This window comes from Puma concolor, chromosome B3 (genome assembly GCF_028749965.1).
Source record: "Puma concolor isolate L17-30 chromosome B3, mPumCon1.1.hap2, whole genome shotgun sequence".
NCBI lineage: Eukaryota > Metazoa > Chordata > Mammalia > Carnivora > Felidae > Puma > Puma concolor.
In genome coordinates, this window is record NC_141672.1 from 1,628,251 (window position 1) to 1,646,664 (window position 18,414).

At 63.0% G+C, this 18,414-nt stretch overlaps 2 protein-coding genes across 9 annotated transcripts; both read right to left on the bottom strand.

Annotated features, from left to right (window-relative positions):
• Positions 1-6,983: 6,983 nt before the first annotated feature.
• On the bottom strand, positions 6,984-15,224 carry TEDC1 (tubulin epsilon and delta complex 1). Of its 7 annotated transcripts, none has more exons than XM_025919790.2 (8): positions 14,166-15,218; positions 13,991-14,069; positions 13,201-13,403; positions 12,781-12,936; positions 11,573-11,671; positions 9,069-9,155; positions 8,496-8,663; positions 6,984-8,390 (listed from the first exon to the last, which is right to left on the bottom strand). In XM_025919790.2, the coding sequence occupies exons 1-8, from the start codon at positions 14,496-14,498 to the stop codon at positions 8,067-8,069; spliced, it is 1,449 nt and encodes a 482-aa protein (XP_025775575.2). In that variant the 5' UTR covers positions 14,499-15,218; the 3' UTR covers positions 6,984-8,066. The 7 variants fall into 7 exon arrangements, with proteins under 7 accessions (XP_025775575.2, XP_086564692.1, XP_086564695.1 ...); XM_086708566.1 differs by having other exon boundaries at positions 13,201-13,421; XM_086708570.1 differs by having other exon boundaries at positions 8,111-8,390; positions 11,563-11,671; positions 13,201-13,421; positions 14,166-15,220.
• Positions 15,225-16,727: 1,503 nt separating this feature from the next.
• On the bottom strand, positions 16,728-18,414 carry CRIP1 (cysteine rich protein 1). Of its 2 annotated transcripts, XM_086708574.1 has the most exons (5): positions 18,255-18,414; positions 17,260-17,354; positions 17,128-17,185; positions 16,974-17,020; positions 16,728-16,853 (listed from the first exon to the last, which is right to left on the bottom strand). In XM_086708574.1, the coding sequence occupies exons 1-4, from the start codon at positions 18,292-18,294 to the stop codon at positions 16,980-16,982; spliced, it is 234 nt and encodes a 77-aa protein (XP_086564700.1). In that variant the 5' UTR covers positions 18,295-18,414; the 3' UTR covers positions 16,728-16,853; positions 16,974-16,979. The 2 variants fall into 2 exon arrangements, with proteins under 2 accessions (XP_086564700.1, XP_086564699.1); XM_086708573.1 differs by having other exon boundaries at positions 16,728-17,020.

The window sequence follows — 18,414 nt, forward strand, 5'->3', positions numbered from 1 at the left end:
AAAAAATTGTGATTTGTGGTTTTTTTTTTATATATTTTTTATTTTTGAGAGAGACAGGGCGCAAGCGGGGGAGGGGCAGAGAGAGGAGACACAGAATCTGAAGCAGCCCCGGGCTCTGAGCTGTCAGCACAGAGCCCAACCTGGGGCTCAAACCAAAAAGCCATGGAGATCATGACCTGAGCCAAAGTCGGAGGCTTAACCGACTGAGCCACCCAGGCGACCCGGAGTTGGAAAAGATTTTAAAGGGGACACAAAAAGCAGTAGTGATAAAAAGAAAAGAGTGATTAATTGGATCGCATGAACTTCAGGAGCTTCTGCTCATCAAAAGACACCCCTGAGGAGGCGAGAAGGCAAGTCACAGGGAGACGCTTTGTGCAGCGCTAACGAGCGACAGGGGACGCCCATCGGGGACGTACCAAGAACCTCTGCGTGTTAGTAGGAAGGAAGACAACCAAAGGGGGGGAAACGCGGGCAAACGCAAACAGGCACTTCCCAAAGAGTCAGTGAGGGACGGCCAGCGTATCTCGCCACCAGGAAAGAGACACAGCGAGAGCCCGACAGTCGGAAGAGCCGAGGCTGTCCAGACGGTACATCGTAACGTGCAGCGGTAAAGCGAGTGAGTCAAAGAGCTACGCGCAGCAGCCAGCGCGAAGTTCGCGGACACAGCCCCGAGAGGTGAGGCCGGACGCCGCGGGGCTGCCCGAAGCTCCAGCACCAGACGGAAGCGGGTCACAGCGTTTAGAGTGCGGAGAAGCCCAGGCCGAAGGGCCCTGGAGCTACGCGGCCGCGGTCTCCTTCCGGTCCCGCGAGGTGGCTCCGTGGTCTCCTTCGCGTCCGGAGAGGTGGCCGTGTGGGCGCTCACCCTGGGGTAGTTCACGGAGCTCGACACCAAGTATCTGCGCTTTTCTGCACATGTGCTGTGGCTCAGGATGAGAATGCGCTGGGGCTCGGTCAGTGGAAAGTCGGACTCTTGGTTTTGGCTCCGGTCGTGGTCTCACGGTCATGATCTCACGGTCATGGGATGGAGCCCCAAGTTGGGCTCCACACTGAGCATGGAGCCTGCTTGGGATTTTTCTCTCTCTCTGCCCCCCCTTCACACTTTTTCTCTGTCAAAATAACATTTTTTAAAAAAATAAATAGGGGCGCCTGGGTGGCGCAGTCGGTTAAGCATCCGACTTCAGCCAGGTCACGATCTCGCGGTCTCGCGGTCTGGGAGTTGGAGCCCCGCGTCGGGCTCTGGGCTGACGGCTCGGAGCCTGGAGCCTGTTTCCGATTCTGTGTCTCCCTCTCTCTCTGCCCCTCCCCCGTTCATGCTCTGTCTCTCTCTGTCGCAAAAATAAATAAACGTTGAAAAAAAAATTTTTTTAAGTAAATAAAATATTTTTTTAAAAAGTCATCTGGTAGATAAACATGAGAATTAAGAGCAACTGACATAAGAAAAAAAAAATACATGATGTTTAAGCCAACAGAAGAAAACTGGACCCACCCAGTGGAAAGCAGAAAATAAGAAAAAGAAGGGGGTGGGGGGCGCCTGGGTGGCTCAGTCTGCTAAGGGTCCAACTTCAGATCAGGTCATGATCTCGCTGTCCTGTCCGGTTGGTGAGTTCAAGCCCCACATCAGGCTCTGTGCTGACGGCTCAGAGCCTGGAGCCTGCTTCGGATTCTGTGTCTCCCTGTCTGTCTGCCCCTCCCCTGCTCATTCTCTCTGTCTCTCTGTCTCTCTGTCTCTCTCTCTCTCCCCCTCAAAAATAAATAAAATTGAAGAAGAAGAGGAAGAAGAAGAGGAAGAAGAAGAAGAAGAAGAAGAAGAAGAAGAAGAAGAAGAAGAAAGAAAGAAAGAAAGAAAGAAAGAAAAAGAAAGAAAGGGAAGGAGAAGAAGAAGAAAGAAGAAGGAGAAGAAGAAGGCAGCACCTGGGGGCTCAGTTGGTTGAGCATCTGACTTCAGTTCAGGTCATGATCTCATGGTTCATTGGTTCGAGCCCCATGTCGGGCTCTGTGCTGACAGCTCAGAACCTGCTTGGGATTCTCTCTGGCTCCGTATCTCCCTGCCCCTCCCCTACTCGTGCTCTCTCTCTCTCCCTCAAAATAAATAAATAAACTTGAAAAAAAAAGGAAAAGAAGGAAACAAAAGTAAATTCCAGATAAAAATAAAATGCGAAGTCCTGTAATCAGTGTACAATTAATCAGAGAAAACACAGAGACTGTGGGGTGTGGCTACCCAGTTGGAAGGGTGTGTGAGTCTTCACCTTGGGGTTGTGGGTTCAAGCCCCACACTGTGTGTAGAGATGACTTTAAAAAATAAAAAAAAAAAAAAACAGTGACTCTTAATGTTGGAATAAAATAAGTCAACAATATGCTGTATTAAAAAAAAAAAACACATGGTTTGTTTTAAGACACAGTAAGGTTAGAAAATAAAGGACAGACCAGCCTATACCATGCAAATATGAACCAATAGAGGGCTCCAACATCATCTCGGGATACAACCAAATATACTTTAGAGCAGAAAAATAGCGTAAAGCATGCAGAATGAAATTATGTGCTGGTAAAAAGGAACAATAAAACAAGATTTGTCTCTTATAAATATATAAATACCTAACAATGTAGCCTCAAAGTATGCCAAGCAATAATTAACAGAATGACCAGGGAAAGTAGATAAACCATTATTTAGGTTTTTCATATAAAGTACCAAAATTGTATTTAAATGTGGGCAGTTTATTCCTGAGCTGGTAAATATTAAAGAAATTGAAATAATAACCAAAATCTTCCCTTCTGACAACCCCAAGTTCCAGATGGTTCTCCTAAATTTTCAAGGAACAGTGGTTGCTACCTTCACAGGCTATTCCAGAAAACAGATCGCAAAGGCTGTGACGAGGCCAACGTGATCTGGATTCCAAAACATAGTAAGGGAAGTGCAACGAGAAAAAGGGGAAAATGCAGCCGGGTTTCATTTTGAACGTAGACAACGAACTCCCTAAGATTTTAGCGAAGCGAAACCAGCTGGATATTAAAAAGTTACACGATCACAGGCGCCTGGGTGGCTCAGTCGGTTGAGCGTCAGACTTCAGCTCAGGTCATGATCTCCCCGTTTGTGAATTCGAGCCCTGCATCAGGCTCATGCTGTCAGTGCAGAGCCCGCTTTGGGTCCTCCTTCCCCCTCTCTCTCTGTCCCTCCCCTGCTTGAGCTCGCTCTCTCTCTCCCTCTCTCTCAAAAAATAAATAAATAAACATTAAAAAAAAAGGTAAACGTCGTGATCAAACAGGGCTACTTACAGGAATACAAGGATGGCTCAACTTGGGAAAGCATGTGGTGTAGTTAATGTATTTCATTACAAACGGGTGAAGGAGAAAATCATAAGATTGTCTTGATGAATGAAGTTCATGATTCTGAAAAAGCTCTTAGGAAATTAAGAGTGGAAGAGAACTTTCTAAACGTTAGAAAACCAGGGGCGCCTGGGTGGCTGTTGGTTGAGCGTCAGACGCTTGATCTCGGCTCAGGTCATGATCCCGCTGTTGTGGGATCGAGCCCCGCGTCGGGCTCTGAGCAGACAGCGCGGAGCCTGCTTGGGATTCTCTCCCTCCCTCTCTGCCCCTCCCCCACTAATGCACTTGCTCTAAATTAGTTAATTAAATGTTACCAAACTCCATGCACGGAAAGCAGCGGTTGATGGAGAAACCTTGGGTTTGCACCCTTGCGGCGGGAGAATAAGGACACCTGCCCCTCCCCGCTGCCGAGGGGTGAGGCGTCAACGCCGGGGCCGCAATGAAACTGCAGCCATCTCAGGATGCTTCCGTCGAATCTCCTCCGGCTCTGCTCCTCTGGCTGAGCCATCAAGTGGAAACTAGAGCCAGAAGCGGCGGTGAGTTGCGCACAAGGCTTTAAACCCGCACCACGTGGAGAGAGACGGAATGCAGGCCACAAACACCGGCGTTGGTGGGGGCCGCAGTTCCCAAACCGTGGGTCTAGGCACCCCCGGGCGCCACGGCGGATCCTCAGGGGCAGCACAAGGTGTCGTGAATTTTGAGGGAAACAGGTGAGCGCCACGAGCCGGACACCCCCTCGTGGATGGCGGACCGGACCGCTCTGCTTTCCTTTCTGCGGTATCTCTGCAAAGCTGGTTCTACAGCAGCTGCTGTGATGAAAAGAGAGGAAATGCCAGGCCGAAGTCCGCGTGGCTCAGCCAGTTCGGACGGCAGTGGCCAGCGTGAGGTCTGAAACTCCGGGACGTTGACTTCGGGGGACAGCCGCCCGCCGCTGCCGAGTCGAGTCCCCCCAGGGAAACGAGCCCCATGCTCATCTGGTCCCTGGACCCGGCTCACGTGCCAGTGTCTCTGGGGCTGCGCGGGCGCCTCCATCACCAGAAGGAGGGATATTTGCACACCCCTGTTCGCTGCGGCCAACAGCAGGAAGGAAATGGATAAAGAAAACGTGGTGTCTCGATAAATGGAATCTTACCGCGCGTTATTCCAAGGAAGGAAATTCTGACACCTGCTACCACGTGGATGAACCACGAGCACATTTTCCTGAGCGACACAAACACCGTGTAATCTACACATCAGAGGTCCGTAGAGGAGTCGGATCCATACAGACAGAAAGCGGATGGGGGTGCCTGGGGCTGGGGACGGGTGGGGGTGAGTGTTTAATGGAGACAGAGTTGCACAGAAGGGAGAGGAGAAGGTTCTGGGGATCTGTTGCACAGCAGTGTGAATGCACACAACACTGCTGACCCATACACTTAAAAATGGTTAAGATCATACATTTAACATCAGCTTTTCGCCACCAAGAAAGAAAAAAAAGAAAGAAAAATAAAAATTGTCCCCCAAAAAGGAGGGGGAAAAAATCTTGGGTATTATAAATAAAGAATCTAAACAACCCAGAAGGCAAAACATCAGCCATCACCTCACAGGCCCCACAACCAAGACAGCCACAGACCCAGACCCCAAAACTGCCATTGGCCTGGCCCCAGCCTGGCACCCCCACTCCCCGCCCACCTCATTGCTGAGCCCCAGCAGCGGAGGGGGCCTGTGGGAACGAAGCCCTGAGCCCCGCGTCCCAGCAAAGCCTGCCTGGGCCACAGGAGTCTACAGCCCCCACCCCTCCCCGCCCCCTCCGAGTGCCTGTGCTGCCCCCAGTGCACCCCGTTTCCTCTGTCTCACCACCCTCCTGGGACACTAGGTGCCCCTCGTCCAGGTCTCTGGCCCCCACCCCAGGGCAGGCACACTTCAGGCACCAAGTGACTCCTTGCTCACCAACGGTGAGCTCAGCCAAGAAGGGACAGAGAGGGGAGGAGGGCAGCTGGCCACACTCAGTACCCAAGACCCTGGGGGGACACGGAACGTGGGGCAGGTGCAGGGCTGGAGGCCACGACCGCAGGCGAGGACTGGGTGGGGGGGGGTGTGGACCAGGTCACCAGCTGCGCCCCTCGGACCCAACTTACCCCATAAGTGCCGCTGAGAAGTACCCCATCCCGGGAACACCCCACGAGTGTCCCCCTGGAGACACGAGCCGCAAAGGGTCCTGGAGGGCCTGGTCCAGTCGCCGCGCCCCAAGCCCAGGCCCAGCCAAGGTCGACCAATGAGGGTGAGGAGGCCGTGCCCTGAAGGGAGAGAAAGCCAGCCCTGGGCAGTGAGGTCAGGGCCAGAAGGACCCAGGCGCTGGAGCAGGGACAGGATGCCGTGATCGCGAGAGGCCAAGTGCAGACGCGCTCACGGGCAGGGCTTCGCCGGAGGTCCTGTAGGTGCCGCAGTGGATAAAACACGGGAGGAGGCCGGCACAGGTGCTGCGGATCCCTGTGAACACAGGCCCGCGGAGCAGGGGACACAGACTGCAGCCCTGCCCTGCTGTGATGGTCACTGGGCTCTTCCCCACGGCCTCCCCGTGCGTCACCTTCTGCGGCCCGTCTGTACTTCCCCTCACCTTCCCAGTCCTGGCCACGGCATCGCCCACAGTCTGCTCTTCCTGGCTCGGCTGCCGGGCGGCCGTCCCCAGCGTTGGCCCAGGCCCGCCAGCCCCTGCCCTGCGCAGGCCCTGCGCCCACCCAGCGGCTTGCGGGCACATCACCACCCCGTCTCCTCCTCCCTGCGGTGCCTGCCCCAGGCCCGCTCTGTCTTCCTCAAAACCGTTTCCTCTACCCTCTCTTCACAGGTTACAAGTGTCGCCAACGGATTCTCCCGTGGCCTGTCTTTCCCGGTCTTTACGGGGTCTCCGATAAGCAGAAGTTTCTGGCGTCCATGGGGGCCAGTGGAGTATGGGGTCCTGGGCCCCCACGGGCTGCTCTGCCTTCACATCTCCATGGGGAACCCTGGGCCCCCACAGCACGGGCCTGTCCCAGGCAGAACCCGCGTACTCGAGCTAGCTGGGCCAGGCCTGCATCTGTTCCGTGGGGCCGCAGGGGGCTGGGTGGCGCCCAGGCCCTGCCGCAGGCCTGCGGACCTGCCATGTCACGTGCAGAAGAGGACTAAGGTCCCTGACCGGGGCTGGGGGCTGGGGACCGTGATGGCTGCGGCCCCGCCTACAGGAAGGCGGCCATGCTTCTGTGCTTCTGAGCCACTAAGCGCGTGCTAACGTGGCGGCAACAGTAGGAGCCAATGTCAGAGCCCAGCCTGCTCCCTGGACCACCGAGTGTGCCTCGCTTCCCCCCGACTTGGCCTGTGGCACCTCGTGTCTCTCAGAATCCGCGCCGAACTCCCACAGACACACAGACACACGTGGGGTCTCGAGTGGGCTGTATTGGATCCACAGAGCAGTTTGAGAAGGGACAGCTCCAGAACACCGAGTTTGCATTTGGTTTCTAAAATTCGTTCTCGGGGGCCAGTGGGTGTCCTGACTCAATGGCACTCACAGAGGACAGGGAGCTTTGAGTGACTTGTTTCCAGGAAGGGTCCTGTCCAGCGGCTAGGAGGATGGCGGAGGGCCCAGCAGGCAGGGGTTCTAGAAGTGACTTCACACACTGAGGCGACAGGTGGAGGGCCGGGGCCCCGAGCTGGGAGGGGGCCGTGCGGGGAGGGGAGAACCCGACGCCCCCAAGGGACGGGGGTCGGGGTGGGGGCAGGCTGGCCGAGACCAGGCAACACCAGCAACACGCCAGCCAGGCAGGAAGAGCCAGTGAGAGAATGTTCTTGCGGGGCCCAGGCGTGGAAGTGTCCTCGGGCCTGAACTGGCTGGCAGCAGGAGGCCGAGGACAGGCCCCTAGGCCCGCCCAGCAGCAGCCTGGGGTTCAACCGCCCTAGGACAGGGGAGCCTGGCGAGGGAGGCAGGGACGCGGCTGTCTGCGCCTGCTGGGTGAGGGGTGCCGAGAGGCTGAGCCCCCAGGATGGAGGGGGCCTGTTCCGGCAAGCTGGGGGCGCATCCCCCAGACACAGATGGCTCTTTGTCAGGGCCGAGCCCAGCTCCCCGACCGGTCTCGGGAACAAAGCCCCCTCTGTCCACAGTGGCCTCCCCCTCACCCCCAGCACCGCTCCCAGGAGAGGAGCAGAGCCCCCTACCCCCGGGCTCCCAGCCGGCGTCCCTGCCCCCCACGCACACACCAGGCACCCACAGAGCGGGGTGTGCAGTAGGGGCCCGGGGCACAGTGTGTAGGGGGCATGCGGGGCAATCCCCCGAAGGGACCCCGATCCCCACGCCGTGTTGCAGGCCATGCCCGACCCGCCAGCACCTGGGCAGCGCTGGACCAGCCCAGCTTCGGCAACCACCCCCCAGGGTCCCCTTCCCCTGGGCCCGAGCACAGACCGGACCCTCCCCAACCTGCCCCAGATAGGAACCTGGAAGGGTGGCAGAGGGAGGGCCAGAACAGAGCCTCACCCCTGCAGGGAGGTCTCTACGACTTATTTCTGGGTCCTCTCTTGGTCCTGAGGGCCCATGGACTCCACACTGGGCCTGTCATGCCTGCCCCCAGTTTTACTAGCCAAGGGGCTGGGCTCTGCCCCAGGTGGGGACAGCCCCAGGGCTCAGGGAGACCATGCCTGGGGCCCTGTGTCTGCGTCGTCCCTGCCACCACCCTGAAATCTGCCCCTCCGAGGCCCAACCGGGGCGGGTCAGGGCAGCTCCCCCTCGAGGCGGGCACAGGGCCTCAACGACCGGGTGGCAAGATCCAGATGAGGCCAGGCAGGGCTCCCGCCAGCCTGGCCAGTTCCTGCCGACACTGTCTCTGCAGCTGGCACAGCACTGCCTCCAGGCAGGCCTCCCGGCTCCTCAGCACCTCAATCACCTGGGCCGCCCGCAGGCCTGGGCCCCCCGAGGCTCCGGCGTCACTCTTCACCAGCCGGCAGGGCCCGTGGGGCTGGGCTGCGGCCCCACCTCGCTCCCAGGCCCGCTGAAGAGCTGCCAGCTCGAGTCCCACGGCCTCCCGTGAGGCCCGCTGCACCGCACTCCACTCGGGCCCCCAGCCTCCAACCTGCACGGGGCAGACGGCAGCTCGTGAACCAGGGGCGGCCACATCCTGCCCAGGACACGGCCTTCGGGCCCCCTCGGCCCCAACACCAGCCCCCAGCCCTCTCACCCTGGCCTCCCAGGCTGCCCGCCGGGGCTCCGCGGCTCCCCGCAACTCCTCCCGTAGGGCCTGCAGCTCGTGGGCCACCAGCTCCCACTCGCCAGCCCCCCGCTCGGGGATCCGCGGCACAAACGTGGGCTGCGAGACCTCTGGAGGGCAGGTGCCCAGGACTGTGTCCTGCGGAGAGAGACCGAGTGAGTGGCAGGCAGCTTGTCCGGGCCTCGACCCCAGGTCCAGCCCCTCAGCCAACGGGGACAGAGGGCATAGAGGCCCGGCGGCAGCGGCCACCCCCCACCCCCCCCTCCGCCGGTGGCACAGTGAGCTGGAAGCCAGGGAGGCACCCAGACTTGTGGACCCCTGAGGAGTCTGGGCTCCCCAGCAGCTGGGCAGGGTAGGCGACTGACAGACAGACATCCGCAAAGAGGCAGAGAGTCAGAGCCAGCCGGCCTGCAAAGCCAGCTTGGTGGCTGGGTGTGTCTGTGGCCTCCCCCAACCTCCTCTTCCTGTCCGAGAACTAGGAAGACGCCCCCACCCTGGGGCTGCCGTGGTCAAGGCCGGGACAGGGAGGGGAGCCAGTCACACCATCCACCGCCAGAAGACCAACTCCTGGCGCCTCCAATGCAGGGCTGCCTCCAGGCGCACATTCTCGCTCTCCAGCCTCCGAAGCATCTGCAAAGCAGACCATAAACCGTGGCCGGGTCAGAACCCCACCTGGGACCCCCGGCACCGAGCACCCGACCACCGTGCTCACCAGTCCCCCTGGCCCCGCAATGGCAGAGCCACCCCCCTGCGGGCAGGATACGGCAGCCCCACCTCCAGGCTGGGGCCTCAGAGACACCCACCGTCCCCACAGGGTCAGGGGCTGAGCCCAAGCGCCGACTCGGGACCTCTGCCCCACATCCCTCACTGACTGGGGGGCTGCACCGGGGAGACTGTAGGCAGATGAGGAGGTCCCAGAAGGGGCAGCCTGCCAGGCTCTCGGGGCGGGAAACCCTCTGTATAACCTCAGGAAGGCAGGGCGGAGGCTGGGCCTGGGCACCGGCATGCAGGGCCCAGCTGCACCCCGCACAGCCCCGTGCCCGGCTCACGCAGCCCCAAACCTGCAGACCCCGCAGGAACATGTGGCCGCGCGCTGGAGCGCAGCAGCACCTGCCCCAGCCTCGGCCTCCACCACCAGGGGGCCCACCGACCGGGGAGGTGCTGTTGAGGCCCCCCCCCCCCCGCAACCCGCTCCATCCCGCCCCCGCTGCCCCCTCAGGAAGCCACAGGCCTGCACCTGCTGTGGCCCCTCTCTGAAGGCAGCCACCAGCCTACCATCCAGGCCACAGGCACTGCTCCTTGTGGAAGACAGGTGCGCCGGGCTTCCTGGGAACGCAGCAGCATGCTCTGAGGCCAGGACAAAGGGCCAGAGCACGGTGGCCCCACAAGAGCTCTGACAGGCCACCGCTCACGGAGGGCCAGTGCACGGGCCCTGTACGACAGGCACCCGTGACCCAGGGTCTCCCCTGGCCGGGAAGGGACCCCTGCTCTGCCCCTGCAAACAGCAAACAGGCTGCCAGCCGAGCCACCAGGGGCCTGCTTGCTGCTGCAGCAGGAACCTGGGGCTCCAGGGGTCCGGAGGCCAGGTGGGGAGCGGCCTTGAATGCCAAGCCAAGGACCCAGCCCATCGCTGTAAAGCCAGGCACAGAGAGAACCACTCTGTGGGCCCAGGGGAGCGCGGCCTGGAGCCCGGAGGGTGCCAGGTGCACCCACGTCCCGGTACGCGTACGCACAGTGAATGTGGAACGGTCCCCAGGTGCTCCCCACCTCCCAGGCTATGGGAAGGAGGGCAGGCACGGCAGGAAGAGGCAACACGCCCCCACTGTCCCCCCACGTGCAGGCCCCGTGCTGGAGTCTCCTGAGGCAGCCACCTCCCCGCCGCACGCCACTGCGCTGTGGCCAGGGCAGGCGGGGAGGCACAGGGACATGAGAAGGGCTGCAGGTCCGGCCAGTAACCAAGCACGCTCACTGTCCAGCTACTCCGCAGCACACCTGGCCACTCACACAGCAACCATAGATCACTCCAGAAGCTTCTGGGACCCATCCCAAGAGTGCGGGCTCTTTGGGTACACCGATCCGGGCTTCTGCCAGCAACCCCTCCAGAAACCTTGGGAGGAAGCCAACCGTGACCCCCAACGACCTCACGCCGTCTGCAGTCCGGAGGCGCCCGCACGCCCCAGCTTCAGGGGTGGGGGGGCGCCACGGGCTCCCACCTACCACCACCACAGAGACCGGGACCCCAGGCCACATCTGGCTGAAGCCGGCGCAGCCTCAGCCCTGCTCCAACCCAGAGGGACCAAGGGCAGGAAGCCTGGGTCTCGCTGAGTCACCCGTAAAAGGGGACCTGGCCGAGGGCACCTCAGGTCGCCAAGATACCGCCTCAGCACTTCCAGAGAATGCGCGCAGCCCTGCCTGGGAGGGCTGGCCACGTGCTGGCCAGGACTGCAGGCCTGGCAAGCGCCCCCCCGGTGGCTGCCCCAACCCCACAAAGGGAGGCACAACTCTCTGAAAGCACACACCTCCCGAGCTGGGGTCCGCTGGGCCTGGCAAGAGGGGCCACACCAGCCCTGAGCCTCAGCCCACCTGCCTGGCCAAGTGCCCCCCAGGCTGGACAGTGCTAGCCTCACACTCTGGACCAGCCAGAGCCCAACCGTCAAGTGACAGCCAGCCCTGGGCCTGTCCCAGGACGTCCTGGCCATGCCAGCCTGAGGGAAGGAAACAATAATGACAGACGGGGGCGTCCTGAAAAGAAAGTCAGCGAAGGACGGGGCACGCTAGACCAGCCCCCCTCCCTCGCTAACTGTGCCCAGCCACACGCACACACACGGCCACGTGGCCTGGATTTCTGCAACACCGGATGGTCTGGGAGCTGGGGGAGGCCCTGAGGACATGTCTGGGACCCCCCACCAGCAAGATGGTGAGTTGGGCAGTCACCCACAGCTCAAAGCCGGTCGCCTGGGTCCTCCCTCCCAGGACCCTCCCCACCTCGACCCCCACCACCTCACGCCGTCTGCAGTCCTATGGCACCGACACGCACCAGCCCTCACCTGCTGGCCGCCCTCCGCGTCCCTGAGCAGCTCGGTCTCAGCAACAGACAGGTGGCCAAGGCTGCGGTCACTGTGGCAGCCGCGGGTGTATGAGTGGATCTGAAACAGGCAGCGTGAACCCCAGGTTGAGTAGGAAGGGGCACCTCTCCCAGCTCCAGGTGAGGCTTTGGGGGCCTGCCTTGCAGACGAGGAAAATGGGCCATGCCTGGCCAAGGTGGTCAGGGCAGGCCAGGGTCAGGCTCAGGACAATAGTCAGCACCACTGGGGAGCTGGCCCTGGGCCCTGCCGGAGGCTCCTGCAGAGAGTGGGGTATGGGCAGTGCCGCCTACAGCTTCCCCATCCTGCCCAGTTCCCAGGGGTGTGGTGGAACTGGAATCGGGCATCCCTGCTTCTAAGCTCACTGACTGCCAGGTCCGTGTGGTGGGAGAAACAGCCCCTGGACAGGCTAGGAGATCCAGTGAAGACAATGGCAAGGACACAGAGTGACTGTCTGGACCTGGGGGACAGGGAAGGCTTCCCAGCAAGGTCCGGCCTCAAGGCATCACGGAGGTCACTGGTGGCCATGTCCCAAGCAGGAGGAGTGACAGGAGCCCAGTCCGAGCCGGAGCGACACAGCTCCGGAGAAGAGCTGAGGGATGAACAGGTCCCCTGCAGGGGCAGACGTGCAGGGTGGGGGGGGTCCCAGCATCAAGGAGCCCTACATCGGTGGGAGTCTGAGGCCCCCCGCCCAACCCCCTCTCAGCCCAGGTTTTGCACTGGACCTGTAAGGGTGACCTGTGCCCCACAGCTGAGCCTTAGTGGCCTTCGGGAACTCTACAGAAGCCGCCCGCTGCCCATCAGCCTCCACCCAGGATGTGGCAGGAGGGGGTACCTTCCTTCCCAAAACATGCCCAGGCAGCAGCGGCTCCCACAGCACCCAGAGCCTACTTCGTGGCTCAGAGACAGAGTCTGAGGCCTCTGATGACTTCCGGGAACAGGAAAGTCAACCCCACAGGCTCCTGGCCCCAGTGATGCCCAGCTCCACCTGCCCTATGACCCCTCCTGGACCACCTGGAGCCCTGGGCTCAGGCTCTGGGCCACCACAGGGCAGTGGCCAACCAGTCAGCTCCCAGCCAGGCTTGGGAAGGGCCACATCCAGTCAAAGGCCAGGCTCCAGCCTGTAGTATGGACAGTAAGTGTCCCCGGGGGACAGTCCCCGGTGACAGTACCTTGCCCAGGAGGGCACACATCTCCTGCTGACTGGTGATCAGCTTCCGCCACTGGAACCGCAGCTTTCCCATCAGCCACTGCAACTGGCGTATGTCCACAGGGCCATCTGCTTCCACACGGGGTACAGGGGGGCCAGGCCTGGCCAGGGCTTCACACTAGAGAGGGACAAGGGTCACGCCCTGCTCCCACACCCCCAGCAGAGACCCCAGGAAAAGAGGCCCCTGGAATGAGTGCCATGGTCCTCAGGGGTGCCACACACCCACGTCCAGTGAGCACACACCCAACACTGCCCCCGAGGGAAGGGCAGGGGAGGAGGAGAGAGCAGTGGAGAGGGCGACACCCACCCCACAGGGCTGTCCCAGGCCGCATCCAGGGTCCCAGCCAGGACCCGGCCCCACTCCCTCTCACCCCACACCCACCTCGCACAGGGGTATCTCGTCGCCCAGCCGCACGCGGGTCTGGGCCAGCAGCCGCTCGAGCAGGGGCCCGCGGGCCAGGAGCCAGGCCAAGGCCAGCAGAAGCTCGCGACTGCCCCGGGAGCCGTCCTCAGGGAGCTGTGCCAGCGCCCGCCTGGGGTAGCCCTGGGAGTGCAGCTCCGACTTCACCACTCGGACTTGGGCCTCTGTAGATGGGGGTTCGCCTGCTCCAGGGAGCCACCCATTAGGAGTGCGCCACCAGACCTTTTAGGGACCCCCGCATGACCCCCAAGCAGAGGCCAGGTTTAGGAGGGGACAATCGGGGGACTTACAGGATGAGAGAGCCAAGGCTAATGGGGACACGGCTTATGAGGTGGGCGGGGCTTTGCCAGAGCTGGGAGCGTGGTGGACCGGGTGAAGCCAGGACCCGCCTGAGGCGGGGCTTGCCAGGGGGGCGGGGCTAACCAGTTTGGGACTTTACAGGAGGCGGACCTCGTGATGTGAGTGGGAGGAGCGAAGGCCAACAGGGCGTGGCTTACTGTTGGACGTGCTCGACCGGGGAGGGGCTTGCGTGAGTTGGACGGCCCCTGGTGGGCGGGCGGGGCAATGGCCCACCTGGGCGGGGCTCGAAGGGGGCGGGGCTAGCCGTTCAGGGGGCCTTACAGGAGAGGGACCCAGCGAGGCGAGTGGGAGGAGCCAGGGCCCACGGGGCAAGGCTCACTCTAGGGAGTGATGAACGGGGCGGGACTTGCGTGAGTGGGCGGAGCCAGGGCCTCCCCGGAGCGGGGCTTACCCTGGGCTGCGGGCGCCGAGGCGCCGTTGGCTGACAGCGGCGAGAGCACGCGAAAGAGCAGCTGCCAGAGCGCCGGGGCCTGCGGGGATCGAAGAGCGACAGTCAGCTGGGCCGGCCGCCACCCTGCGTCCTCCCCGGCTCCTGCCGACCCGGCCCCCTGCCCCGCGGGCCTCACCGCCTCCGGACGGTCGAACTTGGCGCGGCGGAAGATCTCGGGGCTGGGCCCAGCGGGCAGCGTCCGACTCAGCGCGGCGATGGCCTCGGGCAAGGCCCCGACCGCGGCTCCCCGGTCCACCCTGCGCCGCCGCCGCCCCATGCAGCTTGCGCTGACTTTCCTCGGATTGCGCGCCGCGGCCGCTGGGTCCCAGCGTCCAATCACCGCGCCGGTGCCGTCTCTGCTAGGCCCACGCCCAATCACCGAACGGGTCGAGACACGCCTCCAGCGTCGGCCCAATGAGCGGTGCCCCCGGCCTTTGAGTGCAGTCTCTTCTGTCCAGTGCGCAGGCATTTCCGGTGCTCTCGGGGCCAATTGGCGACGACAGCTCCGGGGTACGCTTTTTGTGGCCCAGTCGCTGCGACACCCGACAGCCGCCTCGTCCAGACCCCACCAATCAGCGCCTCACCCATCTTAGCGCCAAATGGCAGCCTAGCAACCCGCGGAGGGCTTTGGGCCGCGCTCCGGACGCCCCCTGCGGCCGGGAGCGCAACGCAGCCAGGCGCCGCCGACCCTCGCGGGCGTCCCTGTGCCTCCGCGAGCCCGGCCGGGCCGCTCACCAGGGGTTCCCGCGGGATGCGGGCGGCCCCCTTCCCACCCCAAACCTACACCCGGACCCCGGCCCGGTCCTCCCGGTCTCGCTGTTCTGCACCCAGGAAGTCTCCTTCCGCCGCCGCATAGGAGCGGCCGAGGACGCGGTGCCAGGGAGGGCAGCGAAACGCTCGCCCGCGGTCCCAGAGCCCTGCAGTGCGCACGGACGCCCCGGCTCGTGAAAGGCGCCGGGCGCGCAGCGCTGTCGCGTGTCCACGGTGCGCGTAGGAAACGCCCCACACAGCAGGTGGCGCGCGCGGGCACGCGGGGCGGCTGTAGAACCCTGCACATCGGTTAGAGCTGACGGACGGCACGGGCGAATTTTGTACGTGTGGCACGTGAATGACACCTCAGCGAAGAGGTCGGGAGGACAGAGCCACCAGCCCTCCGACCCTCGCCCTGCCCACGCCACCCTCCTACGCTTCCTCCACCGCTCCCCCCCCCCCCCCCCCCCGGCTGGGGCCACGCCCGCAGGAAGTGCGTCGGCGGCGGGTCCCGGCGCCCCAGGTCCCCACCTTTGCCCTCCTCCCTCTCTCCCGCGCGGCCCGCTCCTAGGCCTGTGTTCCACCCCCATCCCCACCCCACACACCGTCGCGGGGCCGGTCACCTGCCCCGCGGGCAGGGGACACTACTGCCAGGCCCCCAGCTTCGCCGTGCCGGGTCCCGCAGGCAGGCCACTCTGCTGAGCCAGGCGTAGCGCCCTGCGGCCATCAAAATAAAGACCACACCCCTGAGCCACCCGCCCAGCCCAGCGGGTCTTCTCTCTGAGTGTGCCACCTGAAGTGCTCTCCTGCGTCCTGGCCTGGTCAGGCCCCCTCTGGCGGCAGGCCTCATCCCTTCAACTGTCCCACCTGGCTGTGGGCTACACGGGGGCAGCGCTGCACCCCCCCCCAGCACTTGGCCCAGATTTTCCGGGGTACCCCCACTCCTCGCTGTGGCGCAAGACACCGCTGAATCTCAGATTCAGCCCCAGCCCCCACCCTTCCACGGTGCTGAGAAACCCCGCCTCACCTTAGCACCATCTGTTCTCTCCCACCCCCTCCCCACCAGATGCACTATGGTTCCCACCCTTTGGAGCTCTGTGAGCCACCCAACAACCCCCCCCCCCCCACACACACACACACACACCCTACACGCAGCCCTTGAGGCCCCCAACAGCCCGTCCGGCTCAGCCCTGCAAGGCCTGGGTAGGGCCGAGGCCTGGGAGCGGTGGCCCTCTGCCAGGACTGGAGACTGAATGGCCAGTGGGGGTAATGAGTGTGGTCCAGTCTGCAGCTGCTGCCAGACTGACATGGGCATTTCCAGAAAGCCCCCAACTATCCACTGCCCAGCTAGTCTTCAAATTCCCCACTTGGCCGCTGGCTACTTGCTACTCTGGAGGGAGGGTGTACAAAAAGAGGGGCGGTGCTGTCCAGGCAGATGCCCCTGCAGGAACGTGGCTGGCCTGGTCCACCAAGGCAGGTGGGGAATGGAGACAAGGGTGGGCAGGAAGTGGAGAGAGCAGGCGAGGACTCCCCACCACAAGGCCCCGAAAGCTTCTCAAAAAACGGAACCATCTTGAGCACAGCCGATTCACCCTGTGGCCACCATCAACAGACTACCAGGCCTCATGTTCCCGCTGACCTGTTGACCCACCCTTAGCCCCATCCCTGAACCGAGGGGGCATTAGGGGGCCTGGGAGCTGGGGAGCTGAGCCACCACAGGGCCTTCCAGGGTGGCCAGCCGCCTGCCTTGCAGAGGAAGCTTCAGCCTTGTGGCAGCCCCGGGGAACAGCACAGCAGGAAGAACAGGGCTCCTGGCAGGGCCAGGAGTCAGAACCCCCAGTGGCGGCTCCCTTGAACCATCCCCCTGTCACCCTGTCAGTGCACTCAGCGGGCATGTATACACACACACACACACACACACACACACACACACACACAGAGGCAGGGCTTCTGAGTGCTCAGCTTTATTGAGGGCAAGGGAGACTACAGGGGAGCCCCGGGTGCCTGGGGATAAGGCCTGGAATCAGCCTGGAAGGGCAGTGGCCCGGTGGACCAGGGACAGCGTTTCCACGACCTGCGCAGAGAGGTCAGAGGACAGAAGTGAATGCAGGTCCAGTGAGCAGTCAGGCCTCACCCGGGAGTGCAGGGACCATCCTGAAGGCCTGAGGGTCTGCGCTGGGGGATGGGGGTGTACCTGGGTTTATTTGAAAGTGTGACTCTCAGCGCCACCCCGCCCGAAGCCTGCAGAGGAAAGAGTAGGCAGGTTACCAGGTTGAGGGGTGGGGGAGGTGCTGGGGAGGCTGGGGGGAGGAGGGAGGCAGCTCAGGGGCCATGCGTAGGAAGCGTACCTTTGGGCCCGAACATGGCGGCGTAGCAGGGGTGGTTGCAGTAGGGCTTGCCTTCATGCTGCAGAGACAAGGGCCATGAGGGGCTGTCACCCCTCACCCTGCGCCCGCCACTGCCCTCCGGGCCCCACCTACCTCAGCGTGGCCCCCTGATGTCAGCGTCTTTCCGCATTTCTCACACTTCAGGCAAGGCCGGTGCCAGTCCTTCCCCAGAGAGGTCACCCGCTCAGCTGCAGAGGTACATACACCCCTCCCCTACTGTAAGACATTGCTCTGGGGCCACAGGGCACACCCGTCTGCTAACATAACAGCCTAAAGTAACAGCCTTCTCCAGCTCCTTCTGCGCATGGTCTCACCCACGCCCGCCTGGTGGCCCACCCAGGGTCTCAGCTGGCCTCCGTGCCCGTGGGTGGGGAGGGGCACCCCCAGTCCCCTAGGCGTGTCCAGCCAAACAAACGGCAGGGGGCGCTGCGTGGAGCTGCAGGAAGAGGCCTCGAGGGCCAGGGTGGGGGGCCTGGGTGACCTGCGGGGGTGGTCGGAGATGGGGCCTGCAGGCGCCCTTCTCCGGGGCGAAGGCGGGGGAGACCCTTCCCACTTCCTCCCGCCTCTCTCCTGGGTGGGCCCCGGGGCGCGGGGCAGGGAGGCGGCACCCGGGGTGTGAGCGCGCCCGGGATCGCGCCCCGGGCGCCGGTTTCCGCGTCTGTTTCTACTTAGCTATCGGAGGGGCGGCCAGAGCGCAGCGTTTCTTCCTTGGCCGCGCGGTCCCCGCCCAGGGCGCGCCGAGGGGGAACGGGACAGTTGGGGAGATCCAGCGACGGGGAGTCCCAGAGTCAGGGAGACCCAGAGAAGGGGGAACCCAGAATCGGGGAGACCCAGCGGGACCGAAGGAGAGAGAGCGGGCCAGAGACGTCGAATCAGCAGAGACCTCGGGCCACCCCACACAGGGGTCCTGATCCGCATACCCAAGCCGTCGCCGGCAGGGCTGAAGTGTCGGCTCCCGGCACGCTGCCCCAGGGTCCCCAGCGCGCCCAGCCCTCCGGAGAAGCCCTGTTCGTAGTCCCTGGGTGCACCGCGGTCCCGGCCGGGAGTGGGCCGGGGAGGGGGGCGGGGGGCGGGAGGGGTGCGCTCACCAAAGTACACTTCCTTGTCGCACTTGGGGCACTTGGGCATGGCGGCAAGGGGTCAGGCGTGAACGACCGGTCAGGAGCAGACAGGAGAGCCGGACTGGGTGGGTCCCGAGGGGTGTGCGCCTTTCAGGGACCCCAAGACCCCGCCCCTTTGGGACCCGCC

Coding starts and splice junctions, on each gene's coding strand:
- TEDC1 (XM_086708566.1), bottom strand. CDS start 14,498: ATGCCTGCGCACTGGACAGAAGAGACTGCACTCAAAGGCCGGGGGCAC. Junction 12,937..13,200: donor ACGAGATACCCCTGTGCGAG/GTGGGTGTGGGG, acceptor GTCCCTCTCTAG/TGTGAAGCCCTGGCCAGGCC. Junction 11,672..12,780: donor TGTGTGCCCTCCTGGGCAAG/GTACTGTCACCG, acceptor TGCCTGTTTCAG/ATCCACTCATACACCCGCGG.
- CRIP1 (XM_086708574.1), bottom strand. CDS start 18,294: ATGCCCAAGTGCCCCAAGTGCGACAAGGAAGTGTACTTTG. Junction 17,186..17,259: donor CATCAGGGGGCCACGCTGAG/GTAGGTGGGGCC, acceptor TTGTCTCTGCAG/CATGAAGGCAAGCCCTACTG. Junction 17,021..17,127: donor CGCCATGTTCGGGCCCAAAG/GTACGCTTCCTA, acceptor TTTCCTCTGCAG/GCTTCGGGCGGGGTGGCGCT.